The sequence below is a fragment of the Carassius carassius genome, chromosome 19 (assembly GCF_963082965.1).
Source record: "Carassius carassius chromosome 19, fCarCar2.1, whole genome shotgun sequence".
In the NCBI taxonomy this organism is placed as follows: Eukaryota; Metazoa; Chordata; class Actinopteri; order Cypriniformes; family Cyprinidae; genus Carassius; species Carassius carassius.
This window is the reverse complement of record NC_081773.1, coordinates 897,403-922,638: the sequence shown is the minus strand read 5'-3', so window position 1 is coordinate 922,638 and position 25,236 is coordinate 897,403. Positions and strand designations below refer to the sequence as shown.

At 37.4% G+C, this 25,236-nt stretch overlaps 1 protein-coding gene across 2 annotated transcripts in view; it reads left to right on the top strand.

The window, feature by feature from the left end:
• galnt13 (UDP-N-acetyl-alpha-D-galactosamine:polypeptide N-acetylgalactosaminyltransferase 13) overlaps window positions 1–25,236 on the top strand; it is an 82,289-nt gene that overhangs the window by 49,364 nt on the left and 7,689 nt on the right. Inside the window, exons 9-13 of one of the 2 annotated variants that reach the window (XM_059499466.1) lie at window positions 12,556–12,695; window positions 14,159–14,257; window positions 16,542–16,676; window positions 21,943–21,972; window positions 23,834–24,045. In XM_059499466.1, the coding sequence (XP_059355449.1) occupies window positions 12,556–12,695; window positions 14,159–14,257; window positions 16,542–16,676; window positions 21,943–21,972; window positions 23,834–24,019 (590 nt within the window). In that variant the 3' untranslated portion in view covers window positions 24,020–24,045. The remainder of the gene's footprint in view (window positions 1–12,555; window positions 12,696–14,158; window positions 14,258–16,541; window positions 16,677–21,942; window positions 21,973–23,833; window positions 24,046–25,236) is intronic. The other variant, XM_059499467.1, reaches the window with a different exon arrangement.

The window sequence follows — 25,236 nt, the reverse complement described above, 5'->3', positions numbered from 1 at the left end:
TTGTGGCTTTACTTTTGGTTGTTTTGACTACTTTTTAAAGCATATCTTTATAGATAAATGTAAGATAAAGGGTAAAAGTGAAATTGAGATGACACCACAATTCTACCAAGCCAATTCTTTAACGATAGTGAGCTAGTGAATTCAGAATATGACCCGTTAAAGCTGAATGTGTTCTCACAGGTCTACAACAACCCTACTCCTAAACATACCCCTTACAGAAAACTTTCTAATTTTTTTACAAAAAAAAAATAAAAAATAAAAAAGATTATATAACTAGAATATCATCAAAAAGCTGATTTATTTCATTCAAAAAGTGAAACTTGTATATTATATTCATTCATTACACACAGACTGATATATTTCAAATGTTTATTTCTTTTAATTTTGATGTTTATAGCTGACAACTAATTAAAATCCCAAATTCAGTATCTTAAAAAATTTAAATATTGTGAAAAGATTAAATATTGAAGACACCTGGTGCCACACTCTAATCAGCTAACTAACTCACCTGCAAAGCCTTTAAATGGTCTCTCTAAATGCAAAGTGTAAAGCGCACGGCACAGGTGCACTCAGGGCATGTCCAAATCCACTTTTGCTATTTTAATGATGGAAAAAACGGTCTGTTTTAGAATAGGTTGTCCCTATTATCTTATTGAGTAATGGGCGTAATGTTCAATACACCAATCAGAGTGTCATCTCACATTCCCTTTAAGAGCAACATGCGCTTGTGCCAGGGCGGATCGCTATTTACAAGGTGGAATTTGTTGGTGGAAAAGCTGAATGCTTCTCAAGCGAAGAAACCGATCTGCTCTTGCTCAAAGTTAAAGCGCGCGAGCAGATCATCTACGGGACAAGCAGGCATCCACCAAAGCTTCCCGAGGTGAAGAAGGCGTGGGATGAAGTAGCAGTGATTGTGTCCTCGTCTTTGAAAATGCATAACATTATAAAATACACTGACTTATTAAACACACTGATTAAACTGAGGAGTAAAATGAGTGATGTTTTGCTGAAATTACCTGTTAAGTGGCCATTCAATCTTTCAGTCGTCTGCATTGGATGCAGGCTTTCAAATAGCTCGGCGCGATGAGTCAGTTAATATATACAGTATGTGTGTGTATTGGCACGATTGTTCAATTAATTAGCCAATTTCATTCATCAATGTAAGTAGTAATAGGCTGAATTGCAAATAGGTAGCCTAATTCATATATACGAATTATTCATCATTACATTTTTATATTTATGTAGCCTACACAATAATATTCTTTTACACTCCAGTCCTCTTGTTTATAATATTTGGCATGTTTGTGTGATGCCCATCCCTGTGTGTAATAAGCAAATCATCGCGCACTGTGGACCCGCCCAGAGGTGCATTTTCTACCAACGCGCTCTTTAAATAACAAAGAAATATTGTGCCATTGAATTTCCCGTCTCAATTTCTTATTTACTTATATTGTCTTTGAAATATGATAAAAGTGTACTGTCAAATGTACCGACAAGCCTTTATGGTAAACAAATTACATGACGAAGTTGCAATTGAGTACATTTAGGCCCAGTTTCACAGACGGAGCTTAGCTTAAGCCAGGACTAAGCCTTAGTTAAATGAAGATATTTAAGCAGCTTCTATAAAAATGCCTTAAAATAAAATGTTACAGGTGTGCATCTTGAGACAGAACAATGGCACTGACATATTTTAAAATATTTCCAGGTGAGACAGCTCCAACATGCATTTTAGTCTGGGACTAGCCTTAAGCCTTGTCCCGGTGGTCATCTGAGACAAGGTCTTTACAGGGGATCTGTATCTGGGGCTCTAGTTGTCCTGGTCTCCGCTGTCTTTCAGGGATGTAGAGGTCCTTTCTAGGTGCTGATCCACCATCTGGTCTGGATACGTACTGGATCCGGGTGACTGCAGTGACCCTCTGATCTGGACACAGACTGGATCTGGTGGCCACGGTGACTTCGGAATAAGAGAGAAACAGACAAATATTAGCGTAGATGCCATTCTTCTAATGATGTAGCAAGTACATAGGTTGTTATGGGAAGTGTTTCCGGTTCCGGTTTACCTAATTAATGCAGCCTAAAAATCCTTTAACGGATTTGTATAATAAAAGCATATTAGTATGTTATGTGTATGCCAGGTTAAAGAGATGGGTCTTTAATCTAGATTTAAACTGCAAGAGTGTGTCTGCCTCCCGAACAATGTTAGATAGGTTATTCCAGAGTTTGGGCGCCAAATAGGAAAAGGATCTGCCGCCCGCAGTTGATTTTGATATTCTAGGTATTATCAAACTCTCTACTGAGTTTTGAGAACGTAGCGGACGTAGAGGATTATAATGTAAAAGGAGCTCATTCAAATACTGAGGTGCTAAACCATTCAGGGCTTTATAAGTAATAAGCAATATTTTAAAATCTATGCGATGCTTGATAGGGAGCCAGTGCAGTGTTGACAGGACCGGGCTAATATGGTCATACTTCCTGGTTCTAGTAAGAACTCTTGCTGCTGCATTTTGGACTAGCTGTAGTTTGTTTACTAAGCGTGCAGATCAACCACCCAATAAAGCATTACAATAATCTAACCTTGAGGTCATAAATGCATGGATTAACATTTCTGCATTTGACATTGAGAGCATAGCCCGTAATTTAGATATATTTTTGAGATGGAAAAATGCAGTTTTACAAATGCTAGAAACGTGGCTTTCTAAGGAAAGATTGCGATCAAATAGCACACCTAGGTTCCTAACTGATGACGAAGAATTGACAGAGCAACCATCAAGTCTTAGACAGTGTTCTAGGTTATTACAAGCGGAGTTTTTAAAGTTTTTACAATATGCAAACAAATGTTCAGGTTTAGTTACTATCAAGGTCTGAAATTAACATTTACTAAGCAAGATTTAATAAGTAAATAAAACAGTTAAGATAAAAGTTAAAAGTAAAAACATAATTTTAAAGTGAAATTGAATAAAATATGATCCTTGCAAGCTATTTAAATGAAAGACAGAAGTGTGAAAGTTGTATTCATATTCTTTTGAAGAACAATGGGGAAAAATAAATAAATATATTTCGTATGTAATTTATATATATAGTTCTTCTACAAAAGACAGTTTTCCTCTTATACCTACCATGAAACATCAATATCTTATCCCCATTCAACTTTAACAGTGTCTACAGTGCCACATCCCCCTAAAACAATTTTACTTGCTCATATTTGCTGATATGGACGTTTTGATGACAGTCCGCAAGCAGTTCTGCTATAGTGCAGTTCAGCGGGACAGATATTTCACCCTGATGAGAGATTTTCCATCTTTTATTCATGCCTGGCATTGTGCTAAGTGTCTGAGTTCTGCTCTGCTGCTCACGTATTCATGAACATTCTGCTTTTCCATCTGCATCTCGCCCCTAGGGAGACTGGGAAATATAGTGCTATAGTGGGGTTAGAAAGCCTCAGTATCCTTTACAAGGACAATAATGAGATTAGGCTTTACTGAAACCTCTGTCAGTTCACTTGAGAGGGTGAGATTCAGGAGGAACTCTGTGGTAATGTGGAGCACAGGCGGAGATTGTTCCTGGAAAGTTATCCCAGTGGTGCTGTGTTGCGGTCTGCGGACTGAAGTGTGTGTGTATGTGTGTGATGAATAAATAGTGTGGTCTGGTATAGTATGTATTAAGTCTATGGCAATGGCTGTTCTGAAAAAATAAAAAATAAAAAAAAAAAATAAAAACCTGAGGTTATTTGAATTGAAGAGATTTTTTGTACACATTTATAGGAATAGTCCACCTGACAAAGAAGGTTCAGTCAACATTTACCTGCACATATCTGAAAGCTATTTCTAATGTTTAAGGCATCCTGTATTTAGCTCTTGGATTACACAAGCAGATGTTTAGAACAATATTCACACTAGATGTGTATTGTGTAAAATCTTCTACCAGAATCACTTTTCAGCTGAACCCATGGTGCATTAGTACATTTTTAAAAAGGAAACCTAAAGCCTGGCAAGTAGAGACTTTTTCAACCAGATAACACAGACCAAAATAAGAGATGACAAATTAAACACTATTGGCAAATTAGATATTAAAGTATGCGTATCTTCTTAAATTATTTGTAGATTCCTGACATGTACGTATTTTAGCTAAATTTTAACCCATGTTTCCAGATAATGTAGCCTTTGTGTATGTCACAATTTTGGGAGATTTCCCCCCATGCATTTTCATGAATTATTTGAGGAAAAAATATACAGTTATGGTTGATTTATCCGAGTAGTATGGTATCAGTTGCATTTAGATGGTTTTTTTCTATTCATTATCTGGCAACAGTATGCTCCGTTGTTTTTCAAGCTTTATGTCACACCTCAAAAGACAAATTCTTAATATTAATATTAATACGCAAATCCCTGCACTCATTGTCTTGAATGGCTCAGATATTGAAGAGCACAATGGACTGCATATTGCTGGTGCACACCCCAGTATCCTCTAGGGTTTCATTAATCAATATGAATTTATTTTTTAAAGAAAAACAAGATCAGAGTCGGAGATGACAAATTAAAAATTACAATCAAAGATGTAAAATTATGTCTTATTAAAATTATGTCCATCTTTTTCAAATGATGCCCTCTAAAATATGCTCATCTCTTAGCTTATTTTTTACACAAAATTAATTCTGTCATACTTCTTTTTAATATTTTATGTTAAGATTTTACCTATGTTGTTATCAGTGTTGGGAAGGTTACTTTGGAAATGTAATAGGTTACAGATTACAAGTTACCCTGTTTAAAATGTAATAGCAGTGTAACTTTTTCAATTACTTTATTAAAGTAATGTAACTAATTACTTTTGAGTACTTTTTGATTACTTTTCTAAATTTGTGAAAATTAAATAATAATAAATAAAAGCATATACATCAACTCAAATACATTTATCTAATAAGCATGTGACGTATTCTGTGTAATAAACTCCTGAAACATTGGTGTGTTTTTTTAAACTGCTGTCTCTTTGTATATGATGATAGTTTTCTCAAAATAAGTAAAATGCACATGAAGTGACACAGAGCAGTTCTAGAAATTATGTTTATGTGCTCGTGTACTCCTATATTGAGGCAGCAGAGGTTGAAAACACTGAGAGCTTCAGTAGGCCTATGTGTAGTAAATGAAACCATGTCTTTGCCATTAATTTACAGGAGGGGCGGACTGGGAAAAAAATTCAGACTGGAAAATTCAAACTCATACAAACAAATTCATGGACAAAACTATTTTTTTGTATGGACCTGACATAAAAAAGGTTTAAATCTTTAATTTGGGGACATGCAAAATAATTAAAAGTTCTCTCCTGAACTGCACCTTCACTTCCATTTTTCTCTTCAGTCTCTTTATTTTGCCCTGTTATCCATCTCTCTCGTGACTTTAATACTCAAGATTGAACAAAACTATACTTTACAATACAATACTCTACAATACTACAATATCTTTATAGAAAAATCCTAATACTGTACACGAGTCATGTTTTTCCCTAACAAAAATTGACCATGCTTTTATTAGCCTATATAAAAATACAATAACCTTGTTTTGTTTTTTATTTTGCAAATGGATTTGTATTTATTTTTAAATAAATAAATTTGTAAAATAATTTTACATTTTTGGTTACCACAGTTAAACAATAGTAGCTAAACATTTTCTCTGGGTTTATAGTAAAATAATAAAACGTTAATAATAATGTTTATAATAATGATGTCCTTTATATAGTATTTTGAGTGATGACTGATGAGCAACGTGCTGTTGCTTGATTAAATAAATAAAAAAACAAAGACAAAAAAAGCATCTTTACAGATGAAACTGACCTGAAACCCTGAACAGTAGTTCTGCTTCTCTGCACCAGCTGTGTGCTTCCACAGTCCACTCTATTCTCTCTCTCTCTCTCTCTCTCTCTCTCTCTCTCTATTATACAATAATAATATTAAAATAGAGGACCAAATCGGCTGCCAGGCCACCGGGAATTGTCCCGGTTCTCCCGGTGTCTTGTCCCCACCTGATTTCCACAGACACGCGGAACGTGCAGGAGTCATATATTGCATTTTTGGAGCTTAATATTCACAGACACTAGTCCATGTCATGTTTTGATTCAAGTGTACTGACCTACTTTTGATTTAGTCATCCAAAATGTGTCATGTTCCGTCCGCGTTTCGTTTTTATGACTGGATTCTATGAACCAGACTGTATTTCCGCATCCCGGAAATTATTAGGGCGGTATGTCTCAGAATAGTCAGTGCAATTTGGGAAAGAAATCAGTTAAATCTGTATGTGGATGTGTGTAAATATTCAAATGTAATCCCCTTTGTAATCGTTAAAAATTTCATAAGTAACTGTAATTTAATTACTCATTTTTTCTTAGTAACTGTAACTAATTACAGTTACATTAATTTTGTAATTAAATTACGTAACGCCGTTACATGTAACTAGTTACTACCCAACACGGGTTGTTATCACGCTTCAAATGATTTTCTGTAATCAGTCAATATAGGATAAAAAAAGGGGTCTTTTTTTGGGTCTAAAACACATTTATTTAAAACGACCAAAGACACAAGGCTGCTTTGAAACCAGCCCTGTGTCTGAGGCATCAGTCAAAGCTCTGTACAAGAATACCTATGAAGACAGTTTATTCACACTATTTTTCATGCAATAAAATGGTTATTTATGCAGCCAAGCTACAGTATAAAAAGGACAAAACAGCACCGTTAAACCAGTATTTAAGTTGTTTATATAATTCATGGACAATATTAATTTTATTAAGTTTTATGAACCCATACGATGGCTTTGCGAAAAGAACAGATTGAAATATACAAGTAATTATTCATATATATATATATATATATATATATATATACACACACACACACACACACACACACACAGTGAGAGTACAAACCCGATTCCAAAAAAGTTGGGACACTGTACAAATTGTGAGTAAAAGGAATGGAATAATTTACAAATCTCATAAACTTTTAAACATTTTGAAATGTCATGCCAAATATTGGCTCATTTTGGATTTCATGAGAGCTACACATTCCAAAAAGGTTGGGACAGGTAGCAATAAGAGGCTGGAAAAGTTAAATGTACATATAAGGAACAGCTGGAGGACCAATTTGCAACTTATTAGGTCAATTGGTAACATGATTGGGTATAAAAAGAGCCTCTCAGAGTGGCAGTGTCTCTCAGAAGTCAAGATGGGCAGAGGATCACCAATTCCCCCAATGATGCGGCGAAAAATAGTGGAGCTAAAACTCTATAGGTCAAAAAAGAAGCCAAATCTAAACATGATCCAGAAGCGCAGGCGTTTTCTCTGGGCCAAGACTCGTTTAAAATGGACGGTTGCAAAGTGGAAAACTGTTCTGTGGTCAGACGAATCAAAATTTGAAGTTCTTTTTGGAAAACTGGGACGCCATGTCATCCGGACTAAAGAGGACAAGGACAACCCGAGTTGTTATCAGCGCTCAGTTCAGAAGCCTGCATCTCTGATGGTATGGGGTTGCATGAGTGTGTGTGGCATGGGCAGCTTACACATCTGGAAAGGCACCATCAATGCTGAAATCCAAGATGGCGCCGCACATGGCTGCTTCAGTGCTTGGCTCTCCAGTGTTTGTACTGTTTTTGTTCGTTTTTCCTGTTTTTTGTTTAACAAACACGATCAGTTTCACCAGGGATGAACTGCTGAACATTCGGCAGAACACACCACATGATATTTTTCCGGATTTCTATTATACAGACGTTTTACTGAACATTGTTATCGGAGGAGCAGCGGCGCTGATCAAGCGCTTCAGGACGCGCAGACGGGGAAAGCGAGCGGGAGCGCTCGTCAGACTCAGGAAGCGCGGATTTCGAACGCCGTTGCCTAGCATCCATCTCGCAAATCTCCGCTCTCTACCCAACAAAACGGACGAACTCCTTTTGCTCTCTCGGACAAATAAGGATTTCTCTCACTCTGCTGCTCTGTGTTTCACGGAAACCTGGCTGAATGACGCCATACCGGACAGCGCACTCCATCTGCCGGACTTTCAGCTGTTTAGAGCGGATCGCGACGCAGAATCAACGGGGAAATCGCGCGGCGGCGGGACATGCTTTTACATCAATGAACGGTGGTGTACAGATGTAACTGTGTTAAAGAAGATGTGCTGTCCTGATCTAGAAACGCAGTTTATCAACTGCAAGCCGTTCTATTCGCCGCGGGAGTTTCACTCGCTCATTCTGGTCAGTGTTTACATTCCACCTCAAGCACATGTGAGCTCAGCTTTACAGAAACTCGCTGATCAGATCACAGACACAGAACAACAACACCCGGACTCTGTTTTAATCATTCTTGGGGACTTTAATAAAGCCAATCTCTCCCGTGAACTGCCAAAATACAGACAGCATGTTACCTGTCCCACCAGAGACAGTAATATACTGGATCACTGTTACACCACAATAAAGGATGCATATCACTCTGTTCCACGAGCAGCTTTGGGACGTTCTGATCACTGTCTGGTTCATCTTATACCGACCTACAAGCAGAAACTTAAATCTGCTAAACCTGTAGTAAAGACTGTGAAGAGATGGACCAGCGAAACAGAGCAGGATTTACAATCTTGTTTTGACATCACAGACTGGAGCGTTTTTGAAGCTGCTACCACCGATCTGGACGAACTCACAGAGACTGTAACATCCTATATTAGTTTCTGTGAGGATATATGCATTCCTACCAGGACTTATTTAACATTCAACAATGATAAGCCATGGTTTACAGTAAAACTCAGACACCTTCGTCAGGCCAAAGAGGATGCCTACAGAAATGGGGACAGGGTCTTGTACAATCAGGCCAGGAACACACTGAACAAAGAGATTAGAGCGGCTAAAAAGACCTATGCTAAAAAGTTGGAAGACCAGTTTACTTCCAACGACTCTACTTCAGTTTGGAGAGGACTGAGAGCCATCACAAACTACAAGACACCATCCCCTTGCACTGAGGCTAATCAACGACTTGCTAACGACCTGAATGAGTTTTATTGTAGATTTGAAACCCCCAACACCCACTCTGACCATCTCCCTACACAACCATTAACACCTCCTGCAATCCCCCTCGCCATACCTCCTGCTCTTCAAATCTGTGAAGATGATGTGCGCCAGGTCTTCAAGAAAAACAAAAGAAGAAAAGCACCAGGCCCAGATGGCGTTACACCAGCCTGTCTGAAAATCTGTGCTGACCAGCTGGCCCCCATCTTTTCACAGATCTTCAACAGATCTCTGGAGTTGTGTGAAGTGCCTTCCTGCTTCAAACGCTCCACCATAATCCCCATTCCAAAGAAACCCAAGATAACAGGACTTAACGACTACAGACCTGTGGCTCTAACGTCTGTCGTCATGAAGTCGTTTGAAAAACTGGTTCTGGCTTATCTGAAGGACATCACTGGACCCTTACTGGACCCCCTGCAGTTTGCGTACCGAGCAAACAGGTCCGTGGATGATGCAATCAACATGGCATTGCACTTCATCCTGCAACATCTGGACAAAACAGGGACTTATGTGAGGATCCTGTTTGTGGACTTTAGTTCGGCTTTCAACACCATCATCCCAACAACCCTCCAGACCAAACTGACCCAGCTCTCTGTTCCTAGCTCTATCTGTCAGTGGATCACCAGCTTTCTGACAGATAGGCAACAGTTAGTGAGACTGGGGAAATTCATGTCAAACAGCTGCTCCACCAACACTGGTGCCCCTCAGGGATGTGTTCTCTCCCCTCTGCTCTTCTCCCTGTACACCAACGACTGCACCTCTAAAGACCCCTCTGTCAAGCTCCTGAAGTTTGCAGACGACACTACAGTCATCGGCCTCATCCAGGATGGTGACGAGTCTGCTTACAGACAGGAGGTTGAGCAGCTGGCTGTCTGGTGCAGTCTTAACAACCTGGAGCTGAACACGCTCAAAACAGTGGAGATGACTGTGGACTTTAGGAGAAACCCCCCTGCACTTTCCCCACTCACCATCATGAACAGCACTGTGGCTGCAGTGGAGTCATTCAGATTCCTGGGAACCACCATCTCTCAGGACCTGAAGTGGGACAATCACATTGGCTCCATTGTGAAAAAAGCCCAACAAAGGTTGTACTTCCTTCGCCAGCTGAGGAAGTTTAACCTGCCACAGGAGCTGCTGAAACAGTTCTACTCAGCCGTCATTGAGTCAGTCCTGTGTACTTCAATTACTGTCTGGTTTGGTTCAGCTACAAAATCAGATATCAGAAGACTACAGAGAACTGTTCGGACTGCTGAAAGGATTATTGGTGCTCCCCTGCCCACCCTCCAAGAACTGTACACATCCAGAGTGAGGAAAAGGACTCAGAAAATCACTCTGGATCCCTCACATCCAAGTCACCCCATCTTTGAACTTTTGCCATCTGGCCGGCGCCTCAGAGCCGCAAATACAAGAACAGCAAGGCACAAGAATAGTTTCTTCCCCCAGGCAATCTACCTCATGAACAGTTAAATGTTTCCCACTTAAACTTATGCTTATGCAAAAATGTGCAATATCCTTATATTTATTTGTTACCCCTCCATCCTAGAACATTCCTGCATCTCACTCGATCCTATTCCATTATCATTTATAGCACAATTGTTTATACACTTATTTATTTGCCAATTTGTAATTCTCCCGTAATTTTTTTTTTTTTTTTTTTTTTTTTTTTTTTTTTTCCCTCTGTGTGTTGTTGTGTGTCTGTTTACTGGAAGCTTATGTCACTAAAACAAATTCCTTGTATGCACAAGCATACTTGGCAATAAAGCTCTTTCTGATTCTGATTCTGATTCTGATTCTGATTCTGAAAGGTATATCCAAGTCCTAAAACAACATATGCTCCCATCCAGACGTAGTCTCTTTCAGGGAAGATCTTGCATTGTCCAACATGACAATGCCAGACCAAATAACTGAATCAATTACAACATCATGGCTGCGTAGAAGAAGGTTCTGGGAACTGAAATGGCCAGCCTGCAGTCCAGATCTTTCACCCATAGAAGACATTTGGTGCATCATAAAGAGGAAGATGCGACAAAGAACACCTAAGACAGTTGAGCAACTAGAAGTCTGTATTAGACAATAATTGGAAAACATTCCTATTCCTAAACTTGAGCAACTTGTCTCCTCAGTCCCCAGACGTTTGCAAACTGTTATAAAAAGAAGAGGGGATGCCACACAGTGATAAACATGGCCTTGTCCCAACTTTTTTGAGATGTGTTGATGCCATGAAATTTAAAATCAACATATTTTTCCCTTAAAATGATACATTTTCTCAATTTAAGCATTTGATAGATGTCATCTATGTTGTGTTCTGAATAAAATATTGACATTTGAAACTTCCACATCATTCCATTCTGTTTTTATTCACAATTTGTACAATGTCCCAACTTTCTTGGAATCGGGTTTGTAAATTATTGTTAAATTTGTGTATGAAGTATTCCTTTAAATGTGGACTGAGCTCAGAGGGGAGACATAGCACATAACTTAGACCCGTGATCACATATGAGAGCAGCTCTGCCACAAGGCTTCTACTGAAACACACAAGATCATTCATCATCTGCACCACAGACAAAGACAGACAGAGAGAGAAGAGGTCACAAAACAAAGCAGCAAAGATATGAAGAGAGAAAACACTAGACTGAGGAAGAAATGTAGAAAGACAACACTCAGCAGAAAGACACAAATGCCTGACGCTTCAGCTATCAGTGTGTGCTCTGATCGCCGAGGCAGCTCTCTCTCTTTGTGTGTATGTGTGTGTGTGTGTGGGAGGGGAGGGGGGGGGGATTGGGGTTGTGCAGTTGCATTACCCTCTCTGCGGTCACATACATAGAAGAGACCAGCCATCTACATCATTCCAAAATGTGCATGTTTGTTTAATATGAAATTAAATGAAAAATAGAATTAGAATTTGGTTGCTGATGGGTCTGAATGTATACATACATGTATACACACACAGATTTACTGTAACACTGGGAAAGGCTCTGGTATCCTTGTGACCTTCAAGAGGATATGCAGTTTGAAATGGGTGGAATTTTATTCCATCAATTTATATACATTTAGCATTTACTGAGAAACGTGATAAAAAGTAATGTTGAAGCTCCCTCTAGTGTCTGTACTGAAAGATGTGGTGCTTTTGAATTGAGACAGTAAATGATTGAATATGTCATTGCATTGTATTTTAGGCATATAATATGAGTCTAAGAAAAACATTGGGGAATGTTTGAATTAACAGTTCAAGACCCATCAACACCCCCCCTCCCATGACTCAAACATGTAATTCGGGTTGATTATGGATCATGGTCTTTCAGATGCTTCTGTGAATTCATTATTTCTATATATGACCTCTTCTATCTCTTCATTGATTTCCCTGGGTCATGTTTGTAGGTGGGTATATTTAAACCTATTCATTTAGTAGATGCTTTTATCCCAAGTGACTTGCAAAAGAGGGTCATGCATTCACATTTCACTGATTTGAAAGGCCAGTATATGATGAATGTTATGGAGGTTGATTGGCTGATTGGTGTTTCTCCAGGTGTGGTTCGAGTGGATTATGGCGATGTTTCTTCGCGGAAGGCTTTAAGAGAATCACTGAAGTGTAAACCCTTCTCATGGTACCTGGAAAACATCTACCCCGACTCTCAGATTCCACGCAGATACTACTCACTTGGGGAGGTAAGAGAGTTACACTTTTCTTGTTTGACATGGCCATTAAAATAATCAGAGTTGTTAATAAATTGCTTCAGTTTGTCATTTTGCACACCAAATAAGGAGCATTAAGTGTGTGGTTATGCCAAGACCTCTGCAATACAAAACTTCCAGCCCAGGCAATGTTGTTGTAGTTATGTTGAGCAGTTTTTCTCTTCCCTCAGTGCAGTGTGAAATAATTGTATTTAAAGCTTTTCACCAGTTATATTCAGTGGCGCCCCCAGAAAATTTTAATAGGGGTGGCCAGATGAGGCCACAGTAAATCTTGGGGTGGCACATAAAAAAAAAAAAAAGAATAATAATAATAAGGGTTTTGTAATATTGAAATAAAACAATATCTGTGATTTCTGGTATTTTTTTAAGCTTTTTTTTTTTTTCTAAAAGTGTGCACCATCTTTTAGGTCAAATACTTGCATTTGGGCTGTTACCAATCAAATGCAATCAGTATCAACAAAATTTATATTTGCAATGCAGAGAAAACAAGCTGCATCTGAAGTGCCTTTTAGATGTTTTTACACACTGTTTAATACAGCTCTGTGGGACATGGAATACTTTAACCTGCAGTTACAGATGAATAAATCGTGTTTTGATATTTTAAATGGAAAACATTGAAAACTGATGTTTGAAATTATTAAAAAAATGATAAGGTACCTTAAATGTGAAATTAAAACCGCCAGTAGGTGGCAGCGAGTCACTGTTACAATAGATTGCAGTAGAACCGAATCATTTAAACTGTTGATTCATTCAGGAACGAAACACTATCATGTTGCTCAAAACAGTGGCTGTGTTTGGAATGATTTTTGAGTGAGGGAATATGTTGTCTAAAAGGTAAGTCTCTTGATATTAACTTCTTGTTTTTATTGAACTGTTGTATAAAATCAATATCACATTTGTAATTATGCTGACTTTTGGAGAAAAACGTCACTCTTTTTGTGATAGTAACTATATGAAATTATATAGATCTATAAATGTTCTGTCCCATATATTGACAAATTTGATAATTCTAAATTTCCAGTGAAAGAGCGCACTATAAATGATTATGAGCACTAGTCTAGAACATCACATGTACATGCACACTCTGTGTTTTGATTGGACGGGGGAGGGGGAGGGTTGAAGGGCAGCTACTCTGGTGGCACCAATCTTTTTTCAAACCTTGCAAACCTTTTTTTCACTTCTTAAACTATTGTGAATTTACATTCTGCATTTAAATTAATAGTACCCACTGCAAATCATCCTAGGGGTGGCCAGAGTTTATACAATGGTGGCCGTGGCCACCCCTGGCCACCCCTTGGAGGCGCCCCTGGTTATATTGTCTCATAAATCCCTTATACAATTTTCTACTGTAAAAAATGATGACTTACACACAGCACTTGATTAAAAGAACAGTGCATTGTATGAAATCCTCAGACTTTTTCCTTTTATGTTATTAGATCAGAAATGTTGAGACAAATCAGTGTGTGGATAACATGGGCCGGAAAGAGAATGAAAAGGTTGGCTTCTTCAACTGTCATGGAATGGGCGGAAACCAGGTATAAAAAGTTGTCAAATTAAAGGGTTACTCTACAAACACTTTTAAATGTAACATAAAACTAATAAAAAAAATCTACTTAACAGGACCCGGTTCCCCGATAACGTTCACTCTTAGCGCGCTGAGGAGACATCGAAAGATATATCTTACCAAAGTTGTTGATGTTTCTAAGTGTGTTCCCCGAAGTGTCCCTTAGGAAGCTTCTTAGCACGCTGCCTCTTACGTCCGACGTTACAAGAGCGCTGTCCCTAGTGAGGGTGCTGAATTAGTTGGCATCGATTGCTCATGAATCAATTTTCCACTTTACGCGAAGGTGCAATACAGCGTTAAGAAAGACAACACGTTCTATGCAAATGAAACATTCCTCAAATTATTACAGTAACATTTATTTTAACATAGTTTAAGTTATCAGTAAAATATAGACTATAAATTAAATTATCAAAGGGTCAGTAATGTTCACACGATATGTTGTGACGGTAAGACAAACCGGGTATCCCTCGCTAATCATCCATCCCGTTGTGCCACTTGTGCCGCTTCTTGACATGGGTTTAACGACTTATAAAAATTATATAATACACTTTTATATTAATGGCAATGTACTTTACAATTAGATTGATTGGCAAGCAGCTGCAGTTACTTCTGTTTAATGCGGTATTGATTGCAATTGGTTTATGTTTTTAATAAAAAACAACCTATCTACAATGAACAGAGAGAGAGAGAGAGAGAGAGAGAGAGAGAGAGTTAGATACAAAATATGCTGGGGAAGCAACGTAAAAAAGGGCAGCAAGCCTCTCATCAGAGGAACTTGAAGTGTTGCTGGACCTTGCCACCAGGTCAGATATCACACCCCTATGGTCCACTATAACCTGCACATTTATGGCCGCGTCTTCCTTTCGCGATAAGTAGCCTACGCCTGATCATTCACTGATGGATTGGCGATAGGCAGGGCCGGCTCTAGGTTATTTGGTGCCCAAGGCGAGAGAATTGTATAGCGTGTGCGCAGCTTTCATAATACGATACATACATTTAATTAACCTTTTTTTTTAAATTCTGCAATTTTGCCCCCCGTCCAGCAGATGGCGCCCCAGGCGGCCGCCTGTGTCGCCTGTCGGCAAAGCCGGCCCTTTCGATAGGGATGAGTGCCATCCACCAGGATGCAATCCCCGGCAAGGCGCAGAAGGGCGTTGGTGACAGTGTGGACGCACTTCCACACCGAGGTCTTGATTAGGCTGTAGCCCTCTCCCACGACCTTGATGAATCTCTCTGTAGCAAAAAAAAAAAGAAACGTAGCGCTGGGCTTCAGGGCTTAAAGCAGAATTCCGCCATGTTAGTCTGGCCAGCGCAGGTCTGGGAAGGTCCAGCTGCTCCACAATGAGTTGTCTTGGGAGGGGATTTTTTTTTAAATATAGCCACGTCAGGCAAAATGTAAAAAAAAACTGACATGGACTAAACGGCTCCGAGTCCGGCTCCGTCTTTGAATCAATACAAGGACATGTTGGATCGCTGCCATAGTTGGTCGCTTACAGGACACCACCATGATTACCCATTTAAAGATCTTAGCCATTTAGAGCCAAATTGTTTGCCAGATTTTAATTATCAAAAAAATGATTGCCAATTCGCTTTAACTACATTACGAAAAAGCCTAATTACCACCTTATTAGTTCTGTAACCACATAAAGTCAACTTTATAAATAGGCCTGTATCCATTGCGAACATAATTTATTATGAGTCTTAAAAATAACAGAAAATCATTGTTGAGCCACAAAATTGTCAACATACCATAGTTTGACTTGTACTTCGCTGTGCTGGTTTTTAAAGACTGCTGTACAGTAGCGTCATGAGCTCAAATAACGCTAAGAGAGAGCTACGAATGGTCCAGACCAACCTTACGAAAGTGTGACTTACAGAAGATATACTTAGCGTACGAACGTGTCGGGAACCGTGCCATAAGGTTAAGAGAGAGGTTAAGGAATAGGTTAAGAACTACTTAGCGATAAGAACGTTTTGGGGAACCGAGCCCAGATTAGTTCAACCAAAAATGGAAATTTTTGGTCAACATTAGTCATAGCCATCCAAACCAGTCTACAGTATGGCAATGTATATAAATAAATAACACACAACAAAATGGACAATGCAGTTTAATAGCTGAATTTTTGGTTAATCCTTTTAATTATTGTAGCTAAATTTAAAGATTGGGTAACACAAGTGCTGAAATAAATAAAGTCAGTAATTTCCTATAAATTAACAAACAGTAATTAATTCCTAGCTGATGAATCTGTTTGCAGGTGTTCTCATATACGGCTGACAAAGAGATCCGAACCGATGACCTGTGTCTGGATGCATCGCGGCTTAATGGACCTGTTGTTATGCTGAAGTGCCACCACATGAAAGGAAACCAGATGTTTGAGTATGATGCAGAGGTAAATATCACACAGAAAATATCACACATACCAGCAACATCACTCTTGCACACCGATAAATCAATGCAATAAAAATATCAAATTACACATAGGTTCCCTTACAGAAAAAAGAAGATATTTCAAGTGTTAGTACACTTTTTTTAAAGCAGAAATAATACTGTATATTTTAGTTCACTGTTTATGTAACAGAAAATATAGAATATAGTAGTTATAGTATCACTTTATATTATATAGTTATACTATGTATTAGTTAAACTACAGCATATACTAAAGTACACATGGTTTATACTAACAAGTGTACAGTCCTGAAAAGTCTAAGAGTATTTGCCTTATACTCGTACTTAATTTGTTTTGATAAAGAAAGAAATGTTATTTTATTTTATTTATTTTTTTTATTTTTTTTAGTATACATGGCTTGTAGTTGTGTTTTTCTTTTGATAGAGTGCCCTATTAAATACTATGTTATCACATATTGGTATCTTTGAGGTTGTACTCTAGTATATATTTTACATGCTATGTTATAACCTTATAGGTTTATAGTAACAAGTTAGCTTTGTAGTGACAAAGATTAAATCAGATTAACTATTACATAGGTGGATCTAAATTTAGTCACAAAGAAGACTTTTTTATGTACTACATAAATCAAAGGTATAAATCCACTGGTTTTGAACACATGAGTTTACTGAAAGTCTACTTACCTAAATAGAAACTTGTACATAAAATATTTAAGATTACTTAAATAAATAAATAAATAATATCTGCAGTGTAAAAGAATATTAAACCTTCAGAGTATACTTCAAAGTTTACTGATATAAACTAAAAAGTGGGCTAGACATATATAGCTGCTAAACTAACAGTATACCTTATAGTTCACAGTAAAGCCGCATACAAAAATAAAAACTAATTTAAGATGTGAGATGTTTAAGATGCAAACTAGTTATGTATCCAAATATAACTTCTGTTAGACTTAAGGGTGTATTTGTTAGACTTAAGGGTGTAAGCTATTTCACTTGCTTTGGTCCAGACCAAATACATAATTTTATTTTATTTTGTCTGGTGTGTTTCGCTTTCACACGGCACCCTTTTTGCAAATGAACCAGAAATTGTAAACAAAACTACACATGTGCTAAGGTCATGCATTCTTTGGTTTGATTGCTGTATTCACACATGGCCAAAAGATCCAAAACAAACTTGAGTTCAATTCAGTCGAACCAAACAAGACAGGTGCTTTTCATGTATGATTGAAGAAAAAATATATGTTTGTATTGAACATCTATGACATCTATGGAGCAACACATTTTGTGTGAAAATAAATCATACAAGTGTCTAATTTGGTAAACAAAAAAAAAAGAGACATGAGATGTGCGGATCCATGTGCAAGTTTTTTATTTGACAGAGACGTGGTCATAACAGGCCTGGGTCAAACAATGGTCAACAGGTATATAGTGTGCAAGACACAAGAATAATCCTAGGGCAAGCAGTGGGTCTTCAATGAGTGAACAATATCCAGAGGGCTGAGCAAGAGGGGTAATCCAGAATTCAGAGCAAAGGGTCAAAACACGAGAAACAGGGCAAAGCCTATGAAAACTGGAAACTGAAACAAGGCTATGAAAAATATAAACTAAGACAAGACTATGAAAACTAGAAACTAAGAAAAGACTATGTAAACAAACACAGAATGGCTTGGTATCGCAGCTATCGCTAGAGAAGGGATATGTGCAGAACAATACTCCGCAGTGTGTGAGAAGTCCAATGCTTATAAAGCGTGTCTGATGATTGTGCTGTGTGTGTGATTGTTCTCAGGTGCATGGTGTGATTGTTATCTGGTGAATTTGTGATTGGTGCAATGGATCATGGGAAATGTTGTCCAGGGTGTACTGTTTAGTGTGAAAGTTGGTGTGGTGAATTAACGTCAGTTCAAAGAACAGATCATGACAGATACAAATACTTTATTAGGGCTAGTAAGCGATTACAATTTTTTATCTAATTAATTACATGATGTGGCGATTAATTAATCTAATTAATCACATATCAATTTGGAGAAATTTCTCTGGAAAGATAATTTATGGTCAAAGTTGTGCAAAGCATCAAACAGAGATTACAAAAGTAGATTCAGCAAGAAATATTTTCTTTGATAAAATTTATTACATGTACTCTTTTGTAAATGATGACAGAATTGTCATTTTTGGTTGGGTGAACTATAACTTTAATAATTTATTTTCTTAATTTTATTATTATTACAATGAAAATATTAAATTATGTCTTTAATGAAAAGATACTCTAAATAATAAACTAAAACTGCCAGTAGGTGGTTGTAAATGTCTTAATGATTAAGCCATCGAGTCATTTATTCATTCGATTCGTTCAAATGGCTGATTCATTCAGGAGTGAAGTAAATGGTTCTTAATGAATGGTTCATTGAATCATTAGGCTTGTTCGACTTGAAGCGGATCAACACCATCAGACCGATCGATGTGTGACATCAAAGAACCACAAGAGCTTAGAGAGCAGACGACTCCTTGTGCTTTTTAATCGTTCCCACGCTACTTTGATGTCATACTCCGATTGGTCTGTGCAGCACCACTTCAAAGCCAACGCATATGCCAATAGTTCAGCGTGCCAAATGGTTCACCAAATTTGTTCAAAATGTGGATTAAGAAATGAAATGCCGCTGTGGGTTGCTCAGGGAACAGTTCTGATTTGTCTTTATATTTTGGTTGGCAAAACTGAGCAAAACAGACAACAAAATAACACAATATTAACTTCTTAATGAACTGTTGTATAAGATGAGTACCATATTTGCACTTGTGTGATATTGCACAGCTCGTGAGATATTTCTTAACTATGTGATGTAAATATGAGACACAATCGCAAACCGGCATTTTGCCCCATATCTTGAATTTTAAGGATATTCTCTAGGCTCCATCAAGTAGTAAGTTGTTGTCCTGCCTCATATTAGTCATCAATCAACTTGTATGCATGTTGTATGCAGTCCCTTGCGCAGTTGGTCATCCTTACATGCTTTAAAAAATCTATCATCATTCCTGTACCAAAAAGCAACAATCCATCTTGCCTAAATGATTATCGACCGGTGGCACTCACATCACTAATTATGAAGGTTTTTGAGAGGCTTATCAAGAACACCATCTGCTCCTCTATCCCTAACAACATTGACCCACTTCAGTTTGCCTATTGCCCTAATAGGTCTACCGAGGATGCTGTGTCCCATCTCCTGCACGCCACTCTCACCCACATCGACAGCAATAAAGGGAACTATGTGAGGCTGCTGTATATAGATTATAGCGCAGCCTTCAACACTATGGTCCCCCACAATCTGGTGTCCAAGCTCTGTGACTGGGTTCTTGATTTTCTATCATACAGACCTCAGGTAGTGAGGGTGGGTCAGACCACCTCCAACATCATCCACCTGAGTACAGGAGCCCCATAAGGATAAGTTTTGAGCCCGCTGCTCTACTTGCTCTACACATATGACTGTGTCCACTCACACCTCCACTTCTGTCATCAAGTTTGCAGATGATACAGGGGTTATGGGCCTCATCTCCAACAACAATGAGGCTGCCTACCTTGATGAGGTAGAGAGTCTGACATTATGGTGCCAAACAAACTGTCTCTTTCTGAATGTCAGCAAAACCAAGGAGCTGGTTGTGGACTTCAGGAGGAGGCAGCAGCGGATCTACACCCCACTCATCATTAAAGGAACCCCAGTTGAGAGAGTGAGCAGCTTCAAATACCTTGGTGTACACATTTCCGAGGTACACACTTGGACTAACCACATCCAAGCTCAAGTTAAAAAAGCCAAACAACGACTGTACCATCTGAGACACCTGAGAAAATTCAAGGTTTCCCCTAGAATCCTGAAAACTTTATATATCGGGGCTATAGAAAGTATATTGACTCAGTGCATCTCATCGTGGTATGGAAACAGATCAGCCCAGGATCTTAAAGCCCTGCAAAGAGTAGTGTGCTCCGCTGAGCGCATCACCAGATCATCTCTCCCCTCTCTGCAAGACATCCACACCAGGAGATGTAAATCTAGGGCTGTAAAGATCCTTAAAGACCCCACCCACCCTAGAAATCCACTGTTTCATCTGCTACAGTCAGGCAGACGCTACCGCAGTCTGATGCCAAAAACAGAGAGGCTCAGGACTATGCAACTCATCTGCATATTCTTTACATCTCTGCACATCATCTGTATAGCAGTTCTTGTAGCAACGCTACACAGCACCTGTGTAGTAGTTTAATATATTGTATATATTTTATTATTTGTTTTTATTTTTATTTTTATTCTTTTTATTTTTTCATTTTTATTTTTTCTTTGTATATTTCATTATTTGTATCTAATTCTTCTGATTTTTTTTTCTCCTTGTCGGATATTTCATTATTTGTATTCAATTTTCTCTTATTTATGTTTTTTTCGCACAGTCTAAAAAGAGTATGCCAGACCTGGGTTGGCCAGACCTACATTTCACTGCTTGTTGTGTGTCATTTAACTTGTACGTGACAAATAAAATCTTGACTCTTGAATCTTAAATCAATCGACTGTATGAAATAGCAGATGATCCACATAGGTCTGGGGCGAGGCAAGTGCGTTAAATGCGTTAATAATTTTAACGCGTTATTTTTCTCCATAATTAATTAATCTAATTAATGCACTAAATGACCAGCCCTACTTTATATATATATATATATATATATATATATATATATATATATTAATGTGTAAGTTAATACTTGTTCAAAACAATACTTTTAGCAAACTTTGTACTATTTTATGCATATTTTGACATATGATTTGTTGATTAAATAGGCTATGTTTACTTTCAAATACGAAGTATTTGTTAACTTTAGTTTAACTTTACTTATTGTTAACTTTAGATATGCGGTAGGATTAAGGGATCCAAAATATAGCCCAGTCATGCAGAATTGTGCATTAATATGTTCTTTTATAAGTACTAATAAACAGCCAGTGTGCTAGCATGCTAGTTAATAGTGAGAATTGGTTCTCAAAAAAAAAATGTTACCTATCACATTAGACCTGCAGCTAGTTAAAAAGAAAACTCTGTTCTTAACCACCTGATGGGGCTGCATATCACATTATTATCCACTTTGTGTGCTTCTATATTTTTGCAATATCTTATAATTCTTCCGTCTCTGAATATGGATCATCCTGATGTAGTACTGTGTATTTGAGACACTGTGCATTTAATTGGAAATTGATGAACTATTCTCTCTTAACATTTCTTAGTATGTTGGCAAATGGGAGTATGACTTTAAGGTAAGATCATCTGAACTGTGTTTTGCTGTATGTTGTTTGAATATTCTAATAGAGGTGTTTGTGAAGTAGATCCCTGCTGTAATTGAGTCACACTGTGAGTGGTTTAGAAACACATTTGCGTAAATACAGACATATACTTGTAGGCCTTTACTTGTAGATACATAGCAAGGAGGTACTACATATTTGTTTACTATACAGCCCTATAACATTTCCTTAAGCCTCTGCAGAAATTGATTTTTTTTATTCCTTAGATTAGTTATTTGATTTAAAAGAGGACATCACACTTGAGCCATAAGGGACCTTAGTGTTGGAAAAACAAAGGGGCTCAAGAAATCAAAAGCCGTCTAAAAATAGATCTCCTCTGTGGCTTCGATTTTGATGCTGGACACAAAGACGTGTCCAGTGTTTGGTTTTTACCTCTCAGCTGTCTGTATTTATTCTATCACTTGGAGGCTTGTGCTGCAGGACTTAATGATCAAAATATAAAGAAAGATGATACTGACAACATTCCACATTCTAGAATCTCCCATCATTAAATTGTGATTCTTTTTCCCATATATCCATAAACTACTGGCAACCAGATAGACAGGCATTTGGTTTAAAAATAGCTCTCAGGTTTTTCATACTGCATGTGAAAATTGATGATTTGGGTTTACCGAGATTGAGCCAGTTGCTCAGTTTTCTGGTTTCCAATTAAATAGCTATTTTAGAAGGTAAAAAAAGAGATCTACGCAGCATTGCTCCACCTAAGTCAGCCCCATTCCAGTTTATTTCTGTCATTACCAGACACCAGTGAACACAAACTACACACCCACACTTATTGCCTGACAATCCAGCCCTACATTAAAATTTTCGCATCTGACCCTTTTCCCGTGACCTCCATTAGTTTGTGCCTTTGTTTAGAGCTTCTGTGTGTAGATGCTGTACAGTGGAGTCTGAGACCATATTGAAAATCTGGGATTCAAAAGCCAAATTTAAACCTGGAAATAAACAAGTTAACATGGATCATCAGGCTTTGTCCATGTCAGCGCAAGTACTGCTGCCATTAACGCAAAATCATTTAATTTAATTTAAGATTAAATGATTTGTATGCATTAAAGGGATAGTTTTAACTAAAATTAAAATTCTGTCATCATTTACTCATCCTCATGTCATTCCAAACCTGTATGAGTTGGTTTCTTTTGTTGAACATAAAAGAAGATATTTTGAAGATTGCTGGTAATCAAACAGTTAGTGGTTCCCATTGACTTCCATAGTATTTATTTTCCTGTTTTTACTGATGGAAACCACCAACTGTTTGAACTATCCCTTTAAAAGAATTTTCATTTGTGGCCTCAATATAGTTTATATACCCTTAATTCACAAATAAAAATACACTTAATTCCATATTAATTGCAATTAAATACAAATTAATTAAATGTATATTAAATCCAGTTAGCTGACCTGTAGAATGCTTTTTGATCCTCCTAATTAGGACTTAAGTACATTTTCATACGTGATTTCATCATTATAACTTCTGTTGTCTTTGTAATATGGTGTAAAGTGCCAAATGTGCTGTCAAGTCTTTTTTGGAAACTAAAAAACACTTTAATGTAATCTCATGTATTTATAATATAATTGTAATTACACATTTGTAATGATGAATTTTAGTATTAAAATATATTGTCTTTAAATGTAATACTGAAACACATACTATTTTTTGTATAATCAAGTATAATTATAATCAAGTATTTTGCATGTGCTTTTATGTTTTAGTCAGACTTTAAAGAAAGTGTTCTTCTATTAAAACTAAGATTTATAAGGTAAAAGACTTGGACACATTTTGACTTCCTTATCATCATGTTTTCATGGAAACCATCAGAAACACACCTTCCTGCACATCATCACCCAGTCATGTCTGACCATCAGTCGGCTGGAGGATGGGACATACGGCCCAACGGTGGAGTACTGTGATGATAGTCCCCTTCAGGCCTGGATCCTCCGAAACTTCACCCGGCAGGAGGTTTTTCAGAAGCTCTACTACAGCCCAACTGATTACTTTCTTTAACTACAACAACTCCCTGTTGATGGCAGGTCAGTTTTGAAAGTCTCAGTAGTCCAAAATCAGCCTGTAGAGGTGAGGAGAGTGTAGATAGTTATTAGAACTGCCGTAGTGAATAGTGTGCTTTACACCACATGTTGTTGAGGGAACTATCAGGTTTATCTGAAAAGCCTGAGTATCTTGCACATCATTCTGGGTTTAGTTTGCCTGTTACCCTCAAGCATCCAAACTTGGATACAATTATTTAGTTTGAGATATATATATATATATATATATATATATATGTGTGTGTGTGTGTGTGTGTGTGTGTGCACTTTGAATGGGTTAAATGCAGAGCACAAATTCTGAGTATGGGTCACCATACTTGGCTGTATGTCACTTCACTTCACTATATATGACTATATATATAGTTTCCGTAATCTGAGCAGTACAAGACTTGGCTACTTTTCCTAAATTTGCCACCTGAATAAACACACACACACACACACACACACAAAGGACTAGATTCAGCAAAGTTCTTAATTACTCCTTATTTTGTCACACAGAAGTGGGAACGCATTCAATTCAAGTTTATTTGTATCACGCTTTTTACGATACAAATCATTACAAAGCAACTTTACAGAAAATAAGAAGCTTATAAATATGTACAATATTTAATAGTAGATTATAAGGGGTGATCAGTTTATGTGCAAATGACAGGAATTTTCAGAAAAATGTATACAAGACATAGTCAACAAGACGATGAACACTATTAGAAGCAATTGTTATATGATGCAATCACACTTGAAGCAATATTTGTTAATTCTGTATGTTCTTTACATAAAAAAAAATTACTTTTATAGGTAAAAAACAAACAAAATAATAATATTTACACACACAGACAAAACATAAATTAATAGTTTTTATTTTATTGAAGATTTATTTAAAAAGATAAATTGGGATCACATATTTGTCCATGAAGGACCAGTTAAGGGATGCTATATGAAGGATGCTTGAGGGTTAAAAAGGCTTTTTTCTTAATTCTTAATTTGGGGACCACAATAAGGGGATGTGTCCCAACTACTACTACTAAATAAACAGTTTAAAGAATGTTAGCTGATATAAATGTATTTAAAATCCTGTATAATTTAAATGTAACACAATTTATTTTATTTTAAAATAAAATCCCAAATCATTGGAAGAAGCACGGGACACTAATGGCTTCCTGAGAATGAACCTCACAT